Below are 19857 nucleotides of genomic sequence, written 5' to 3' on the forward strand. Positions count from 1 at the left end.
TCCTGCTCCACTGGAAGCTACAAAATATCCTGGAGCTGCAGCTGTAAGAGCTTGTGTGTCGCTGGAGCGGAGAGTCTCCCACATGATCTGTCTCTGTTTATATCCACGACATCCGTGTGGCCACGGACCAGGGTATAAATGACAACTGTGAAGGCTGCATGGCCACAGGACTGTTACACCCTGTCAAAGTAAAGATGCAGAATATCCCATAGTCAATCCTGGGTTGTCACTTACGATTCCAGTAGTACAAAAAAATTGCGATTTGTAATTCTCTCTCTGTCCCTTTCTCCTCAGATCAGTGACAGATTCTCAAAATACAGCAATTGAAAGAGACTTCCAAGAGAAGTGACTCTTTCCCAAAACATAAAATATTTAACTAGATTGCTTCCATAATCAAGATGTTTTCAGCATGAAATTGAAAGAGAAGGAAAAAAACTGAAAATCTTACCGTGTTAAACAACAAAAAGAATTCAGCTCAAAGCTCCTGTTTTTAAGAATATCCTACACAAATTAACTGGAAATCTGCAAACTCAGTGTCTTATCCTTCATCTGAAGAATACAGTTCTTATAAAATCCAAACCACATTATACACGAAGTTAAATTGATGAGAAATACTCTCATGTTTTAATGTTGTAAAAAACAGGAATACTGAAATTACTTGAAGCATATGCTTTCGTCATGCAGGAAAGGCACCTGAAAGGGAGCTGATACTTCAGTTGCTAAAACTTATTACATGTTTGTTTCCCTGGAACTCTTAATGGTTGCTCAGGAATGTCAATAAAAGCCTTCCCCTTTGGGAAAACATGGGTATCTTTCACATGTAGGAACAGAGTACCTTTTCCTAAAGTTTATTTTAAAGGGATAAAGTCACCCAGAAAGAAGCGAGCTCCTCCGTGTGTTTTTCTGCCAGCCTAAGGCCACCTTGTCGAAAGGCATTACTTCCAAGGGAGCCACAGGAAAGTAGTCGTGGAAAACACACATCCAGCACACACAGATTTCCAGAAACCTACACACAGACACAGGATGGGTCCCCTGTAGGATGCAGGACAAACTGATTGAATAGAACAAGGAGTGAGATTTCACTCTGATATCCTCCCTTTGGGAATGCCAGCCCGAAGATTGCAATAAAACAATAATTAACTTTGGATGTCAGGAAAAAGACAATTCCATAATCTAACTTGAAAGTAAACTTTTTTTTTTTTTCTCAAGCAGTAAATCTCTTTAAAAAAAAAATAATCCTACAAGCTCTTTCTTTCTTATAATCAATAACTGCAAGAAAACAGATGTTTCCCCTACCCTTATAGCTGCACACAAAGATGCATTTCCAAACAAAAAATACTTTTTTTGTTTATCTTTAAAGAGAAGAAATGTCAGTAAAAAAATATTTGTTCCTGCATTATTCCAAACAAAGTCAATATTGAAAATATGGAAATATTCATATTATTATTCAGGGAGTTAGGACTAACAGACTTTTCATAAACTGAAAATAAGCAAGCCAAAAACCAAGTCCCAAATCTGGAAATAGTTTATGTGTATCATAATTTTAAGAGGATCAGGAGTCCTGTTAAATTCAGTGAGAAAGTTCATGTTTCCGGCTATATATTGTGTGATAATCAGAAAAAGACAGCTGCAGGTCAGCAGAATTTACCTGTCACAGTTTATTAGCAGGTTCTATCTTATTTTATATGAACAAGAAAATTTTTAGAACTCTTAAGAGAAATAAATTACTACGCTCCCTTCACCAGTAGCTTGGAGTTTGACCTGACTGAAATTCTGATTTATTCTTTTGAGCATGAGTGAAAATACAGGAAATGATTCCTCAGAGTTTTGAAACATAAGTCGCAGAGCTTGCAAAGAAATAAATCCAGTGTCCGCTCCCCTCACTCTGCTGTTGTTATTTAGGATTTAAATATTCCAGAAGAGAATTGTCATCTTTATGAAGTTGTAACTGAATTGGGAAACTGGGACAGGATGAAACTTGATGATCAAAAAATAAATACCTGTTACCAACCTTTAGGGAATTGCAAAGAGATGCTATTTATCTTGGAATACCGAGATATAAATAATATGAGATATAAAGAATTTTAATAGGATTGCAACAGATATACCTGAAAGAGAGGGTGAAAAAATATTAATTGAGGATAGTGAAAAAAACCATATTTTTTAAAAATTATTATCCAAGAGGCTGGAATCATCTGTTCCACTGAACTTCATTTAAAAGAAATTCAATAAAGACAAACTTATTTTCCTCTTCTGGTGTTTCCAAGGTTTTACACTGGATTCCCTAATCCAAATGCCTTTTTTATTATCTCTGAAGAATAAAGATTAACAGACCTACAAAAAAGTTATGATGTATCTGATAAGAACTTTTTACAGTCAATCCTTTGTCTATCTAAAATTCCAAGCACGTACTCGTGTGTTAAATTAGGTATTCAGATTCAAATGGATATAACTGTTTCTAACTATTTATGGTGATTGTTCTAAAAGGTATTAAGGTAGACTTGTGTGCTCTGGTGTTAATACACTGAATTATATATCTTAGTATAATGAGATATAAATTATATTATGCATGCTGACTCTGTTAAATGTTCTCAATTTAACAGGTGTAATTTGAAGTGGTAAGTATATAGTGCAGTATTTGGATTTATATTTCAATAAACAATGAATGCTCAATTTGACTTAACCTATAAGAAAACCAGAAAGCGTTTGGTTCTACTTGAGGCTAAAACCAGTGTTTGTGTCTTGAATTAGTTAATACATTAATACATCAACATTAGTTAATACATTAATAGTGAAGGTTAAGGGAACTTTTGCAGGTATTCTGTATGCCAGAATGCTGGGGACCTTCTCGCTCTCTGCACCTCCCTGACAGGAGGGCGAAGCCAGGCGGGGATCGGGATCTGCTCCAGGGAACAAGGGACAGGATGAGAGGACACACTCTGAAGATGTAAATTGGGGAGGTAAATTGGACATTAGAGGAATTTCTTCCAATTTCTTCCATTGGAATGGGCTGGCCAGGGAAGCCACGGCCGCTGGAGGTGTTGAAGACTGGCCGGGCACTCAGTGCCATCCATGGTTGGGCTGGCACGGCGTGTTCGGTCCTGGCTGGACCCGATGATGCCGAAGGTCTTTTCCACCGGGATTAATTCTGGGATGCCGTGAGGGAGCGAGAGCACCAGGGCCCCTCAGCTCTCCGGTACCGACCCCGCTGAGGAGGCACCGAAAGAACCCTGGGCCGGCCGGAGCCATTTCCCGCAGGCAGCGCGTCCCCTCAGGCGGGCAAAATGGCGGCGGCCGCTGAGGGGCGGGAAAAAGGGGCGGGCAGAGAACGGCCGCGCTCCGCCATCCTCCTCCTCCTCCTCATCCTCCTCCTTCTCCCACCGCCGGCTCGGCCCCCTACCCTGCCGGCCCCTGCCCCGCTCCGAGCCCGGGCCACAGGTAGGTGCCATCCCTGCCGAGGCTCCCTGCCTGCCTGCCGCGAGTTTGCCCTCCGGAGACCGCAGAGGTGTTTTCTGCAGCCGCTTGGTGTTGGGGGTTTTTATTTAATGCCTGTAAAAGAGGTGAGGGGAGCTGGGTGGGTGAGAAGAGTGGTGGCCCAGGTGGGAGCCGCTCTGGTCAGGGGCAGAGGTGCCTCGGGAGGAGGCGGCCCTTCCCAAAGGCGATCCCGGGATGCTCATCCTGAAACGGGATAATGGGGTGTGTTGTGTTGTCCTAAAGCGCCGTGTCCCCGCTCTTGCTGGGCAGTGGGATCTGCACTGCTGGGCAGGGATCCCAGCCTGTTTCACCTCTCTCCTGGCTGGGAGCTGGCCTGCAGCACAGCGGGCTCTTCAGCCATGGATGTTTGTCCAGGGAATCTTTACCCAGGTGTGCGGGCACCGGGCGCGTCTGGGTTTGGTGGGACAGGGGATGCCACAGCCGCCCCTTCACCTCCCCCCTGTTCCTCCAGCTTGGCTGGCAGGTGGTTTATAACCCTTGCTTATCCTCTCATAAAAACACCTGTAAGACCACCGAGGTAAGGGTTTTAAAGCCCCGTGTGTTTCAGCTGCATAAGGGGCAGACAGCTGGTGCACACACTCTGTAACCTGCTAAAAATAAAAGCAAACCAAACTCAGCTGATCCAACATCAGCCCACGTGAAAGGATGGTGTTTATTTAGATGAAAATTCATGCCCTCCTGTGAATGAATTCCTGCCTGAATTTGTGGCGAGGTTTGCTTTGTAATACGGGCATAACGAGGTTATTGCAGGGAAAAACTTGTGAAGTGACTTTTATGGTGTTCCAGCCCTTTTTCCTGCGGTAGTGTCCAAGTGGCAGGGATATCCCCTCCCCGATGATGACAGACTGTTGTGCTGGGGGTTGTTTGGGTATCCAGGCAAGTTCTCCTAGTGGGGCCAGGCCTCTATGTCAGGAATGTGTATTGAAGCCAGGTCCTGTAAACACTCACAAATGTGTGGAGCCTTGTTGCTAGGGCTTTGCACAGGAATAAAACATGGATGAGTCCCTCTTTGAAGTCCTGATGTGCTACCTGACTAGTTGGAAGGCAGGAGAGCAGCAGAGGGAAGAGTTTCTGTAGTTAAAGAGCTTCAGCAAATAAATCCACCTTTTTTTTTTTTTTGTGGCTCGTTTTGGAGCAGAGCCAAGTGGAACTATATTGTTTATGTGCGTAGATTCTTGTGTCTCACACAAAGATGCCTATTGTTTACACAGAAACTGTAAGAGGAATGTTTTGTTAACATTTGGTTAGCAATATAAACTGACAAACACAAATGCAGACTTGGAACTGGAAACAAAAATAGCCCCTCTCAGAGCAGAAAAACACAGCTGCCCAAAAACTGTTTTTCAGGGAAAACTCTGCACCTATTGGTCCTATGTTTTCTTTTTAAACTCAGCCTCTGTCATTGCCTATAAATCTTCTACTGCATGTAACTCTCCCTGCAACTTAAGCTCCATGCCCATATACCCTCTAAACAGTGCTTTTTTTTTTCTAAAGATTGACTGAATTGTGATATTTTACAATTACATTTGAAATTTGTTTTTAGTTGGGTGTGTCGCTGTTACATTCTGAAATTCCTGAGCTGACTGGGATGAATTTCCCTCTCCATTGTCAACATGTGTCTTTTCCATTAGTTCCAGTAGGACTGACTGCTGCCTTCTCCTTACTTTTAAGAAGTATTTAGTGGCTTGAAATGGTATGACCAAAAAACCTGTGTTTGCAATATTTTATTTAGAAAAAAAACCCAAAACCCTACAGCCTACATAAAGAGTGGTTACAGAGCCTGTGGGGTCCTGCTTTCCATGGTGGAGTGCATTGACTTAGTGGATGCAGAATGGAAATTTTCAGTCATGGTAAAGCATAAAATCTCATTTGCACTATTTCCAACTTCATTCCCCAGTGAGCAGCATCTACCAACAGTCAAGTGACTGATACCTGTTTAAATAAATGGTTGTTTTCAGAAGGGCTCAGAAATATTTGGTATTGTAGAAAAAAGGGATGGCAGTAGTTTGAGGACTCTGTGGTGGCCAAATGTTTAATTTTTAATGTCTCACCAGTGATGGCAGTGGGTATTCATCAGATTGTACAGGTCCAGGGGAAGAAAGTCAGTCAGAATTTCAGTACTTGCACATCTCCTAATGCACACCATCTCTTTTTTTAGAATTATTATTAATGATATTGGCACTGCTTTTTTTGTGCTGGTTTTTTCACCCTATTTCTTAGCTTGAGTATTTCTGCCTGTCACTCGTAGATTCTTGCTTCCATGATGATTAACAGCATAGAAAATTATATTTGAATATCATAGTTACCACCTTACATTCATTGTTTCTACATTGCCTGCTACTCTCTAAAAGAATATTCAAACCTATTTCTGTTTGATGGGTCATTGTAAACGTCTACAGGCATCTTTTTCTTTCCTTTCTTTCAGCTTTTTCCATTGGCACAAAGAAGAACATATGCTGATTCTGCTACAACTCACAAGTATTGTGTTTATTTTTTTTTTAAATATGTTTTAGGAAGCAGAAGGTGAACTGTTTATTTTATATTATAGTGAGATCCTGTCCTTCAACTGGGCTGTGTAGGGAGGACAGTAACAATGCTGATGTGGAAAACAATTTCCAGTACTTCTGCTTACATTTTTTTAATATATTTATGTAGAAAAAGCTTTATTCCATAAAGCTTTGATTTTTTTTTTTACAGGGACCTCTGTGTGCCTGTGTCCCTGAAACCACAAACTCTCTATACAGAGATTCTTAACAGGATTTGGAATTGGAGATGTGGTTGGAATCAGATTGAGTGGGAAGAATGTCACTTTTAGGAAGGTATTCTGATGGGGTGATGGTTGGTTTTATCATCTCCCAAGAACAGGTTATATATTTTCATTTGCAACCTTCAGATGAAAGAATGTGTTCACGTTTTAAAACAGATGTTTGCTTGGTCATTGTATTCTGGGAAATTCTAACAGCACCATGTCAGAATTCCACTGTAACTTGGTAAATAAAAAGAAGACACAAGAATTCCCTGAGTTCTGAGTTCCAGAGTCAGTAATGTGTCCCTGTATTCCTCTCTGCTCTCTCCCAGGAAAGATGATCCCCAGGCAGCGTTCCTGAGCCATGAGGATGGGGCCAGATGTGCCCCTGCTCAACGACTACAAACAGGAGTTCTTCTTGAAGCGCTTCCCTCAGACTCTGCTGGGAGGTCCCCGCTTCAGATTAGGCTACTGTGCCCCTCCTTACATCTACGTGAACCAGCTCATCCTTTTCCTGACTCCATGGCTTTGGGGAGGAGTGGGAACACTCCTGTACCAGCTGGGAGTGATGAGGGATTTCTGCACCGCGGCGCTGTCGGGAGGACTCATGTTTGTCACTGCCCTTGCTCTTCAGTTGACAAATCTCTATGCAAAGCAGAAAACAGTGACAGTAGAGAGGATGCAAATTCAGAGTACCCTGACAGATGAAGATGAGTTTGAATTTTCCAGCTGTGTAGGTTCAGAGACAGTAAAATTTATTATTCCTGGCAAGAAGTACATAATCAACACCGTACTCCATTCCCTTCTGGCAGGGGTATTGTGTGGGCTGGGAACTTGGTATTTGCTGCCAAACAGAATAACCTTGTTATACAGCAACCTTGGAGGAACTGTTGTGATCTTTGTGTTGGGATGGGTGACCATATGTATAGGAGAGTATTCATTAATCATAAACACAGCCACCGAAACAGCCACTTTCCAAGCACTGGATACTTATGAAATCACTGCTCTGATGAGACCTTTCTACATTTTTGTCTTTATTGCTGTGGACCTTGCACACAGGTAAACGTAATAATGCATTTAGCCACTGAAAGGGATGGTTATTCTGTGTATTTTTTGATGGGAGAGGTTAAATTATTCTTCTGAGGAAAAGGTATTTTAAGATTCTAATCAACTGTAGTAACTTCAAAGAAGGAAGATTGATGCATATATGATTAAAAAATTGAGGTTCTTTGCTGTGTATAAAAAGTCCTTAAATTTTTATAGCATTCCATGTAAACTAGGAAGAGCAGTTTGTAAGTAAGAGATAAGTAAAACTATCTTTTACTATGTCATTTTTCATATTTTTGTATTGGAGCGTTTGCATCTCTTATCATTTTAAAGGATGTGTTTTGAAAACAAGTGTTCCTGACCTGGAATCATAAATCTAAACACTGCAAGATTCAGGATTACTGGATTTCATCCTGGAATACTTTCTAATTTAAGCTCTGTGAAGTGATAGCAGAAGCTTTTATAAAACAGGCAAAAAAAAAACCCGAAAAAAACACAAACAAACAAACAAACAAACCAACCACAAAAAAACCTCTGAATTTGGTTTTAAGGAATAGGTAAGCAAGTGGGAATATTGCTGTGGCTTTTTTATATGGATTTTGAACTTGGATTTTTAAATGCCTTTGCAATACAAAAGAGCTGACTGACAAAAGTGTCAGTCTGCAAATCAGGAGAGTCAGATTTCTGTTTTTCAGATAAGTGCCTTGGCTGAAGTATTTGTAGTATCAGGCTCCTAAAACAAGATGCTTTTAGATTTACTCTCTGCATTCATTCATTCTCCCTATCAGGTGATATTTATAGCCCTTTGCCACATGTACATATTTTATGGTTGGGGTACTTCAGATATGTTAAAGAAACCCAATGTTTGAATTTGCTAGTTTTGCACTGTGAGATGTCTCTGTTAATGATTTACCTTAATTACCACTTCAGGTGAGGTGTGAGAATTATACATGTGGTCTTGGACTCCAAATTCTTCTATTCAATTTCCTGGGGAGAAGATTAAGACATTGTCAAAACTCCTGATAAAATTCCTCTGAGCTTGCTTACTTGTTAAAAAATATAGAGAAAGCAAATATCTTGACAGTTTGCTACCTTTATGCAGATTTCTAATACTGATCTTGGTGGTTTTGCAGGAAGATTTTGGCACTTTTATATAGAAATAAACTCTCTTTAGGAATATACAATATTATCTGTAGGTGTACAGGCAACATGCCAGTTCTTCCAGTGTTGAAGCTTAGATCTTGGGCCTTGAAATTGCATAAAATTTTGCTTTTGTGTTTCTGAAAAAAATTCTTTACAATTTTTTGTTAAACAGCTGAGGCCTTGGAGCCTGTGGACCTTTGTTTTTTTCCACAAGTATTTTTTCAGTGTATTATCACAACAGTAACAAAAATAATCAAGGTAATTGCATCACTGTATTTATCTGAAGGCTTCAAATCTTTAAAATGAAAATTTAGTCTGTGTTCTGATGTTCTAATTAATGTGTTACTGTCCCAAGCATAAATATGTCCTTATTTTTCCTTTCAAAAAATACTCATTGGGTTTTATAGGCTGAATGTGTAATGGTTTTACTTTGGAATTTGCTGTAGTAATTAAACAGGAAATCTTCCCACGTGGAAGTTGTTTTTCCCTTCACAGAAGTCAAATCCATTTCTTCTTTTATCCAGGTTTGCTGTCAACGCACCCATTCTAGAACAGACAAACCAGATTTTGCACATCCTGTTTCTTTTTCTGCCATTCTTGTGGGCAATGGGAATTCTGCCCCCACTTGATGCACTTTTTCTCTGGGGAATGGAACAACTGTTGGAGTTTGGACTAGGAGGTTCACCTATGTCAAGTAACACAAAGTAAATGTTTCTACAATTGTAAAATATATCAGTATTGTTCATAACCTTTTTCTTTTCAAGCAAATCTTCTTTATTTTCTCCTTCACAGGTTGTTAGTAATGTTTCTCATTTCTGCTGGAACAGCAATAGCATCGTATTTCATTCCCAGCCCCCTCGGTGTGATCCTCTTCATGACTGGATTTGGGTTCATACTGAGTCTTAACCTAAGTGAGATTGGGTTTGCCTTCAAACACACCATGAGCAGCCATTTAGGCCCCAGCAAATCTCAAAATACACACAGAGGTCTTAGAATACAATTTGGGTGGAGGGAATTTATTTTCTATGTGACTGTGTTGGCATTTGCTCTCACAGAAGCCAGCCTGCTGCATCAGTTTGCAGGCCCCTCATCGTTTTCCCCAGCCAGTCCCCAGGCCATAGCAAGTTACATTCTGATCCTGTTACTTGTAATTCTGTGGATTCTTAGAGAGATTCAGAGAGTGTACTTGTTTGGAGTCTTCAGAAACCCCTTTTACCCAAAGGATGTCAGGACTGTGGATGTGTTCATGGAGAAGCAAAGAAGGCTAATGAAAGTTGGTGTTGTCAGGAGGATTTTACTAACACTAGGTAGGAATACACAACTGTCTGTTGTTTGTTAGATGATGCTTTGTAGGGAGATTGAAACTCTAGAACTGCTGTATGTGCAAGATTCTGTGAATGGACCAAGGGAAACCAAGTGGCTGGAAATGCTCATTGATGTCATGTTAAATTGTACATTGAGGTCAAAGTTACTGGTCCAGCATATTTGAAAGTGATTGAATTTGAAAGTGATTTTATTTGTTTCTTTTATAGGGGTGAACTTAAAAACTTGAGCCTTTCAAAAGCCCAGCTGAGAAAGCAGGGCCTTTTAAAGGATTTTAGTTACAACTGCAGTACCCACTTTTGAAAAGATGTACTTGGAAACAAAATGAATTGAAAGTCTTCAAGCTGACTAAATATTTGGTTCTTAGAACTTGCTAGTAAAGGGAAGAGCCTCCTTTCTGGTAGGTTAGAGACAAATGCATCTACTTTGAGGGAATAAAAATTTGATTTAAATTATTTCATTTCATAAAGAAGCATTACTTTGGGAAAGTAGATTGATGAGTGCTATTTCATGCTTATTTTTATTTTTCTGAGTTTTCTTTTGGGGAAACAAATAAAGGACAAAAGAACTAATAGCAAGTAAGAACTAAGCATTGATGTAAATGTTTGTTGTCCTGGGCCATTAGTGCAAATAAATTGTTTGATATCGTGGGAGTGTAATACAAAGAGGAGTTTGTGATGGTGAAGGGAAGGTTTCTCTTTTATGCTGGGATTTCCATCCTGCAATAAGACTGCTTACCTCTGTTGACTTTTGTTATGTTTTTAGAAGGAGGTCAGTGATTCTTTTGTTTCCATTGCAGTGTCTCCCTTTGCTATGATCGCGTTCCTGTCACTCGACCGTTCGCTACAAAACCCACATTCCGTGTCTGTTTCCATTGGATTCACAAGGATATTCAGGATGGTAATTTGAATTTTAAATATGTTAGCCTTAGAAATGCTCTTCTACATGATTTGAGAACCAAGATGACCTGGAAGAAATACTCCAGGTCATGAAAGCAGAGATAAATAGATATATTTTTTAATGTATTTCTAACATATCTCTGTTTTAGGTCTGGCAGAATACAGAAAATGCCCTACTAGACGTGGTGGTTGTGTCAGCAGCACAAATGCTGATGTTTAATCCAGACCTCTGGTGGAACAGGAGCCTTGATACAGGAATCAAACTCTTGCTGGTAATGCTCATAATGTAAAATTAAGCAGATAGTTGATACCTGAAGTCTCTGTTTCCTTACCCTCTCCTATTGGAGAATTACAGAACCCAGCAGATAGAACCTAAAAACTGTACTAAGATGTATTCTAACACCAATGATAGTCATTGTCTTCATATTCCTGTGGCTGTGCTGAGCGTGCTACAGGCTACAAACCCCATGTTTCCACCTGTCTGCTGCAGGTGGGTCTCCTGCGGGATCGGCTGCTCCAGTTCCTCTCCAAGCTGCACTTTGCCATCGCCATCCTCCTGACGTCATGGACGGAGAAGAAGCAGCGCCGCAGGTCCAGCGCCGCTCTGATCGCGCTCAACGTCGCCTTCTTCCCCGTGCTGCTGGCCCTGGTGGCTGTGTCGGCGCTGCTCTCCTCGCCCCTGCTGCCGCTCTTCACCCTGCCCGTGTTCCTGGTGGGCTTCCCCCGGCCCCTGCGGAGCTGGCCCGGCCCCGTGGGCGGCAGCGCCTGCGTCTGCTCCGACACCGTCTACTACCGGCAGCTGGTGCCCAGCCTGGCCACCGCGCTGCAGGGGGCCCTGGCCGCCGGAGGGCTGGGTATGTACAGGGAGCTTTCTGCATCTCTCACAGCAACAGTGTGCCCAGCAGGAGCAGGGAGGTGTTTCTTCCTCTGTACTGGGCACTGGTGAGGCCACACCTGGAGTGCTGAGTCCTGGCCCCTCAGTTTAGGAAGGACATTGAGTGCTGTGTCCAGTCCTCTGGCCCCTCAGTTTAGGAAGGACATTGAGTGCTGTGTCCAGTCCTGGCCCCTCAGTTTAGGAAGGACATTGAGTGCTGTGTCCAGTCCTGGCCCCTCAGTTTAGGAAGGATGTTGAGACCCTTGAGCATGTCCAGAGGAGGCCCCAAGGCTGGTGAGGGGCTGGGAACACAAACCCTGTGAGAAACGACTGAGGGAGCTGGGGGTGTTTATCCTGGAGAAAAGGAGACTCAGAGGTGACCTTGTCACTCTCTACAACTCCCTGAAAGTGGCTGTAGTTAGGTGGGGTTGGTCTCTTTCTCCAGGCAGCATCTGACAGAACTAGAGGACACAGTATGAAGCTGTGCCAAGGGAAATACAGGTTGGATATTAGGAAAAAGATATTCATGGAAAGAGTGATAAAGTACTGGAATGGTTTGCTGTAGGAGGTGGTGGAGTCACCATCCCTGGGTGTGTTTAAACAAAGGCTGGATGTGGCACTCAGTGCCATGGTTTAGTTGAGGTGTTAGGGCTGGGTTGGACTTGAAGGTCTCTTCCAACCCAGTCATTCTGTGAATTCTGTGAAATATTGCAGCTAAATACTTCAAGAAACATGTTTTTGCTGGAGAACAGGAGAATCTGGGGTTGAAAACCACATTTCACACTGTGGGTTAGATCTGATATTCAGAGATTGCTCAGGAAAAGGTGGTTACTTTTATCCTTCTTGTACAACCAACGGTAGGACAAAGGGGAACAGCCACAAGTTGCACCAGGAGAGGTTCAAGATATTGAGAAATATTGGATATTGGGAAATATTTCTTCATGGAAAGGAGGGTTAAGCATTGGAACGGGCTCCCCAGGGAAGTGGTGAAGTCATCATCCCAGGGAGCATTCAAGGAACAAGTAGATGTAGCAGTTTGTGATACAGTTTCATGGTAGTATTCAGTCAAAGGGTGGGCTTGATGATCTAGGAGGTCTTTGCCAGCTACTGATTCTATAATGTCTCCTTGCTACAATCCTGTAAAAACATAACTCTGATTTGTTACCTTTAAGGTAATGAAATGTGATGAAACAATATCAATTCTAATTTTTCTATACTGAACAAAAAGGGTGGAGTGCATTGATCCTGCCTAACTGGAGGCTGTAAATTGTGTTCTTTAGCCAAACAACATAGAGAAGGATATGTGTCACACTGCTCTCTGTAGGTCTGTCTGTCTCTGCATCAATCCCATTACTCAGCATCCAGAAGGTGACTTTGCTAATTTGGCTGTGTTAATTAGTTATGGTGCATATTGACTGGATGTTTGTGTAACACATGATGTAGCCTAAGTAGCAGTAAACAGCTGAGAACAAACTCACTGATAAGATTTAATGTCATATCTTGTGCAGGCAGTTGGGGTGGGATTGTAGCAGCCCTTGTGGGTTTACAGCCTGTGAAAGGCATCCTAAAGGGGTTTTCACAGAATTACAGAGACAGAGGTGAAGAAAAGCACAGTCTTTTTCCCAGCTGGAGACAGAGTAACTGTTGTAAAATTGCAAGGTCATTTTCTTGAGAAACAGCCTTTGTGTAACCTAAATAATCAAAAGATTGTAGCCCTTAGACAAGAGGCAAATATTTACATAAGCCTCTTAGAAAATGGCTTATGGCTGGAAAAAGTGGCTTAATATTTGAAGGCAGTGGGAGTTAACCTTAATCTTGCCTTTCTGAAGAATATATCCAGGTGTTTTACTAGGAAACATGTGCTGCACTTTCATCATTGGTTAGAGAGAGGTACTAAATAAAACTAGGAAATCTTTTTTCCCTAAAGAAGGATACTTCAGTTTGTCTACTGCATCTGTGTTTTATATCTACAATAGATATATTTATTATATCATTATAATATCTATTGATTTGTCATATATATATGTTATCTATCTCTTATATCTATCTGTATTATATATATACATATTTTAATAGGTTTTTTTTCCCCATTCCCATCAGGGCTGTGATGGCATGTATGCCTCAGAATAAAAAAATTAAAAGACTGGTCTTCAGGGGTAAAAAGTCTCTTCTTTAATGGGAAAATCTGTGAATGAATGTCTTGAAGCAAGAAAAACTGTGGTGTTCTCAGATGAGTTCAAAAGGAAGCAGTCCCACTTTGTGTGTCACTAATTTAAACCCATAGTTTTTTCTGTGTAAAGGAGCTTTAGTAGCTTTAACAGCTAGCAAGAAAGGAATTAAAATCTTTGCAAAATGTTAGCAAGAAAATGCACTTCATTAGCTCAGTGGGATAGAAAAAGTTACTTAAATTTTAACTACAGCTTAATGGTTGGATTCACTGATTTCATCTTACAACGTTTTAAAACTGAAATTCTCTGCAAGTGAGTGGTCACCAGACATGAATGACAGCAGAAGCAGGTCATAAACTGTCAGCAAATGTCATGTTTAAGAATAGAACCATTGTGGTAGGAGGATTGACATCAGGCTGTAGTTCAAATACAGTATAACCACCAGTTCTTAGGAAATTTGGCATTGCTCTTTTTGTGACATAGGTAAAAAAGAGAAAAAAGTTTGGGTGCTTTTTTGTTTGGTTTTTTTTTTTTTTTTTTTTTTTTTTTTTTTTTTTTTTTTTTTTTTTTGAGTACTAATTTACTGTTGTTCAGGCCCTGATTTTCAAATTTCAGTTCAGTTATATTTTTATTTCTCTGATAACAAATAAAATTCCTACTCCACAACAAATTGGTCTATCAGGAAATTCCTGTGCCGTATCACGATTCTTTAATAAATTCTCAGTAAGAAGGATTTTAGGTCTCCAGAGAATCTCAGTGGGAACTGTGTGGTTGAGAATGCAGCCAAAAAATGATCTTTAACCATAAAAGTCATCCCTGCAAAGGGAATTAAGGGTGGAGTTGTTGTTCACACCTGCTCCAGTCTGAATAATGCAGTCCTGCAGTTTTGTGAGGTTTCCCAAGTTTCCACAGCTTTTTCAAAGCTGCAATTTCAGCCAGTTTCTTCAAGATTCTGAGGTGCTAGTTAGCCAGTGCTAACTGGTTGTGATGTTGATGCAGAAATAGTTGGTGTTTGCTGTTGAATCCTTTCATTGGCGTATAGAAAAGGTAAAATGTTATTTTTGTTTGGGTTTTTTCCTTGCCCAGGTCTCTCTCTGCCCGGGTCACATTACTTGTGCCGCTTTCAGGACAGGCTGATGTGGATATTGGTGCTGGAAAAAGGCTTCACATACTGTGGTGTTAACATCAAGGTACTTGCATGCTGAGCACTGAGATGTTGATGTCTGGAAATTGTGCAAACCTTTTGCTGTGCAACATTTCAGCAGTGTAACTGATTTACATTTAATTCTTTAAGATGAGTGTTGTATTAATTAGTCTTGCAATTTACGTGAGTAGCAGATGTGAAATTTTTTTATCATTTAGCTTGTGACACAGTATATTTAATAAGCTGGTTAATAAGATCTGCATCAGGCAAAGATTTATATAAGTCGTTGATCTGTGCTTAATGTTGGAGTGAGTGCTTTGTTGTTGCTATTATCTTTAGATACATTTGTAGATTCAGTTGTGGAAATACTGACGATCATCTTGTTCAGAATAATTCTCTTGCAAGCAAACAACTTGCTAGTGTTTAAAGTTACATCCTGGTGAAGGCTAACAGGAAGCTGTTTTCATTTGTGCTTTAGGGGCTAGAACTGCAGGAAACATCCTGCCATACTGCTGAAGCTCACAGAGTGGATGAAATTTTTGAAATGGCCTTTGAACATCAGGAGCACACGCGGATTCTGTCTCCCAATCCCCATTTTGGACACATCCTCACTCCCTGTACTGTTGTTCCTGTGAGGCTGTATTCTGATGCCAGGAATGTGTTATCTGGAATAATTGATTCCCATGAGAATTTAAAGCACCTGAAAGATGATTTTGTTAAGGTGCTTGTATGGATGCTTGTCCAGTATTGTTATAAAAAATCAAAGACATGGGAAAGCCCAGGCAGTGCCAACAAGAGCAAAAAAGGATCATTTCCAGAAAATCAGCATAGTGGTGCAGTGAAAGGATCCAGAGCTCTGAGGGAAGAAGACAGCTTTAGTGTTGATACAGTGGAGGACTGGACTGATGATAGTGACATTTTTGATTTTGAAGCCAGTAGCAGAACAAGAGACAGAAAAGAGCTTGGGCAGTTGGGACTGACACCAAAAGTGCACCTGTCTATTCCGGGGTCTGTAGAAACACAGAGCCAAGATTTCCTACAAGAAATGTCACCAGAAGATAAGTTAAACAGGGCTGTGGTGCTTGGGCTGCCTGCTGTGGACAAAGGGAAACAGCCAGAAGTTTTACCTCGTGTAGAATTTAGTTGCTCTTACTCAGAGTTGTTGAGCATCCCTGAGGAATGGAGAACAGCACCAGTACCTTCTTCCAAAGTCAGTGAAATGAGGCAGAGGTTTCCAGAGGAATGGTACCACTTTGTTCTGAGCCAGCTGGATTTCTTTCATCTGAAGGAGAAGCCTTCCAGTTTACTCACAGACCTTATGAAAGATAAAGCTCTGAAGGACCTGTACATCCACGGGGTGCTGTCGTGTTGCTTTGGTCTGTTTGGGCTGGATAACGCCGTGCCTGCCCCTCGCCACGTCTTCAGGGCCTACACTGGTGGCATTCCCTGGTCTGCTGGCTTGGACTGGCTAACAGGCAAACCAGAGCTCTTCCAGCTGGCATTAAAAGCATTCAGGTAAAAGAAAAACATTGCCTGAGACTAGAAAAATTAAATAGAGAAGCGTCACTTCAGTAATGTTTTGTTAAATCCATATAGTTTAAATTTATTTGTAGGTTTTTCCTACATGAATATTGCCTGTGACTCCAGGTGGTGAAGCCTGTGGTATGGAGTTTTCTTCTTTCCCCTCCACAGCAGCTGCCTCCAATCTGCTGTGTTAAGTGAGCAAAAACAACCTTTTTTCATTGTTCCCAGATCTTAACAGTTGTGCTGCTGGATTTAGATATTTGGCACTATCTATTGCCAGGCAGTGGGGAAGTGTTGGAGGTGACTGAGAGATGTTTAAGCTGATGTGTTTTACAGACTGACTGGCAGTGACTGACAGAGTTGGTGGAGCCTCTCCACCCTCTGTGGCCTGAAGAGCCTTTCTCCCTCCTGTCTTTTCCCCACAGCTGACTGTGTCATGTTCTGCACCTTTCAGATACACCTTTAAACTAATGCTGGACAAAGCCAGCCTGGGCCCAGTCGAGAACTTCAAAGAGCTGGTGAATTACCTGGAGGAATATGAAAGCGATTGGTACATTGGGCTGGTGTCAGACCTGGAGTGGCAGCAAGCAGTTCTGCAGGAAAAGCCATACCTCTTCTCTCTGGGGCATGACCCAAGCATGGTAAGAAAAAATTACTAGGTCAAAGTTCAGTTTTCTTTTTCACTGTCCTTTTTTCCCCCCTCGTAATTGTGTTCTAAAACATGAAGGCTCTGCAAGGTTGGTTTGGACTAAAGAGGAACTGGCACCACTGTTGTTGAAAACCCCACTGCACTGTTCTTCAGATGCAGCAATATTTCCTGATTATATTCCAGTGGAGGAATTGAACTGAGGGGATTGGTTTGTACTTTGTTGTGTTTAAAGTGTTCACAGAGCGTGGTCCCAAAGCTTCACTCAGTGCTTTGTAACCAAAATGCTCTTGTCTCTTCTGGGACAATGACCCGGACACCTGGATCTGTTTGTTCTTGTAGGGAATTTACACGGGGCGAGTCCTGACTCTGCAGGAGCTGTTAGTCCAGGTGGGAAAGCTCAATGCTGAAGCTGTGAGGGGCCAGTGGGCCAACCTGTCCTGGGAGCTGCTCTACGCCACCAACGACGACGAGGAGCGTTACAGCATCCAGGCCCACCCGGCCCTGCTGCGCAACCTGACCGTGCAGGCGGCCGACCCGCCCCTGGGCTACCCCGTGTACTCCTCACAGCTCCTGCAGCTGCCTCTCTTCTAGGCTGCCCTGTTATCAGCCAGGGCTCTTCCTGGTTTGTCTTTGTCCTCAGATGTCTGTGCTCCCTTCGTGCGCTGCAGGTCAGGGGTTACTCTCAGGGTGGCGGTGCCAGGCACGTCCTCGGCTCAGAGATGGTGCTGGCCAGAACCTTCAGCAGGCTGGAATTTGGGAATTTGGGGACTGGTTTCCTGCTGCTGGAACACAAGACATCATTGCCTGTGTGGCTGATGAGCCACATGCTGAAATTATCTTCTCCAGTTTAGAGAAGAGCAACGTAATTCTGATCATTACCATAATTCTGATCACTAACGTAATTTTGATCATTACCTATTTTTGGTGCATTCTCATTTAGTTTTACTTCTTTCTTTTTTTTTTTTTTTTCCCTTGGACAGGTGACCTGCACTGCCAGTCAGGTTACAGCTTCTTGTAGTGTTGGCAACCAACATGTACATAGGACTATTTATATGTTGTTTTTTTTTTTTAATTCTGGCCATATTATATTGGACTGAGTTCAGTTCTAGTATTTGTTACATGACTTTCACTAATCTTCCTTATGTGTAGTAAGTTATCAGCCATGCTTTAACTAAAGTAAATTCTAAGGGACAATTTTTACCAAACTACTTGTTTTGGTAAAAAGAACTTATATAAACCAGTGTGTGCTCTGACACATTGATAGCCTGGGTGACTTTACTGAGAAGAGAAGTAAATATATATAATTAGGGGAAAGATGAAAATTTAAGAACAAATGGATGATTTAATCTCCTTCTTCCAGTATCCATATAAATGATATATATTATATATATAAACATAAATATATATGTTACTCGCAACCTCTGTCCACCTCCCTAACCAGTCTTCCATAAATGCAGTGAGAGTTTGATGATGGAGGGATGGTGAAAACCCAGCTGTCTGTGCCAGAAGTAATTTATTTTTTTTAACCTCACTACAGGCTGGAAGAGACTCAGGCAGCTGGTTTGTAACGTTACAGGTCACCTTGAAAACAGGTCCAGATCCAGCTTCCAGTGGCTCATTTATCCTGTTCACTTCCCCCAGTCTTAGCACATAACTGTGTTTTCTCAGCAGGGCAGTGGGTACACTGTGGGCAAATGCTGAGCAGGGAGTAGGTAATTGTATTTCCTAGTCCTGCAGAATCAATTGAAATCAGACCTGCTCCATAACTGAAGCAGTATTGGTTTGGAACATCAGCCTTGTCTGATTCTGAGCACATTCATTGTTTTTAATCCTCACCTTTAAGACTTTTTGTTTCAGATGAAATTTGCCACGAACCTTGTACTTGGCTGCTGGTTGTTCCTTTTGATAGTGGCCAGAAATGATTTTTAAAAACTATGCAAGTGGTGTAGTGGATTAACAAAGCAGGTTGGTGCCATGCTGGGCCCTGAGCTGCATTGGCAATACAGAGCCATGGGAGTGATGTGGAAGGGGCTTGTAGAGAGCACCTATTTCAGCTCCCTGTCAGAAGAAACTACCCTGGCACATGTTTACTCTGATTTAAAACTTCCATTGCAAGGACTGTCATGAACTCCTCAAGCAGTTCACTCCAGTTCTTTGCTGCTCTTGCAGCAGCTGGAAAGTTGGAGTTTTATTTCCTAAATCTAATTAACCCTCCCTTGCCTCATTGTAAATCTCTTACTACTTGTCTTCTGTATGGTCACAGAAAATTTAATTATCTTTTTTTGCAGCAGTACTTACTCAAAGATGGCTGTAATTTCTGCCCTCATCCTTTGTCTTTTGTAAACTGAATAAACCAGTTGAGAAAAAACTGAAGAGAGCTGTGATCCTTTTCCCTTCCTTTCTCTGTGTTCTCTCCATCTGGTCCCCAGCCCCGAGGAGAGCTGCTGATAACTGGGCCCAGTGTTCCAGCAGAGATCCTGATTGGCACCAGATGGAGCAGCACAATTAGCAGTGGGCAGAGTTCCTGCTGGAGCACAGGAATGTGGAGCAGGGCTGTGCTGCCCTGCCACATCCTGTCCCCTGCTGTCACAGGCAGCTTGTCCCACAGCCCCACTCACTGAGCCCCTTGGCACAGCCCAGGGTGTTCACAGCCCTGAGACCCTGAGTCACAGTCCTTCACCTTAAGCCTGTCTGCTTTCTGGTTTTGGCAGGAGCAGGAGTTAAACTTCTTGTTCTGTCCCACAAATCTGTGCTGCCAAGTGCCCCCGTTCAGCTGTTGTTTTCTTTGTGTGCTTTTGAACCATGGCCTGTTTGATTTGGAACATGTCTTTGATTTATCTGAAGT

General features: G+C 41.9%; 1 protein-coding gene across 2 annotated transcripts; it reads left to right on the plus strand.

Moving 5' to 3' along the window:
- Window positions 1-3345: 3345 nt before the first annotated feature.
- PCNX4 (pecanex 4) lies at window positions 3346-19576 on the plus strand. Of its 2 annotated transcripts, XM_083863325.1 has the most exons (12): window positions 3381-3438; window positions 5921-5973; window positions 6574-7300; window positions 8956-9135; window positions 9224-9738; window positions 10554-10654; window positions 10803-10925; window positions 11144-11507; window positions 14782-14885; window positions 15318-16354; window positions 16818-17004; window positions 17352-19576. In XM_083863325.1, the coding sequence occupies exons 3-12, from the start codon at window positions 6606-6608 to the stop codon at window positions 17601-17603; spliced, it is 3558 nt and encodes a 1185-aa protein (XP_083719451.1). In that variant the 5' UTR covers window positions 3381-3438; window positions 5921-5973; window positions 6574-6605; the 3' UTR covers window positions 17604-19576. The 2 variants fall into 2 exon arrangements, with proteins under 2 accessions (XP_083719450.1, XP_083719451.1); XM_083863324.1 differs by lacking the exon at window positions 5921-5973 and having other exon boundaries at window positions 3346-3438.
- The last annotated feature ends 281 nt before the right edge of the window (window positions 19577-19857 follow it).

The sequence above is a fragment of the Zosterops lateralis genome, assembly GCF_965231275.1.
Source record: "Zosterops lateralis genome assembly, chromosome: 6".
Lineage (NCBI taxonomy): Eukaryota > Metazoa > Chordata > Aves > Passeriformes > Zosteropidae > Zosterops > Zosterops lateralis.

Coding starts and splice junctions, on each gene's coding strand:
- PCNX4 (XM_083863324.1), top strand. CDS start 6,606: ATGAGGATGGGGCCAGATGTGCCCCTGCTCAACGACTACAAACAGGAG. Junction 9,136..9,223: donor CCTATGTCAAGTAACACAAA/GTAAATGTTTCT, acceptor TCTCCTTCACAG/GTTGTTAGTAATGTTTCTCA. Junction 11,508..14,781: donor CCTGGCCGCCGGAGGGCTGG/GTATGTACAGGG, acceptor TTCCTTGCCCAG/GTCTCTCTCTGCCCGGGTCA.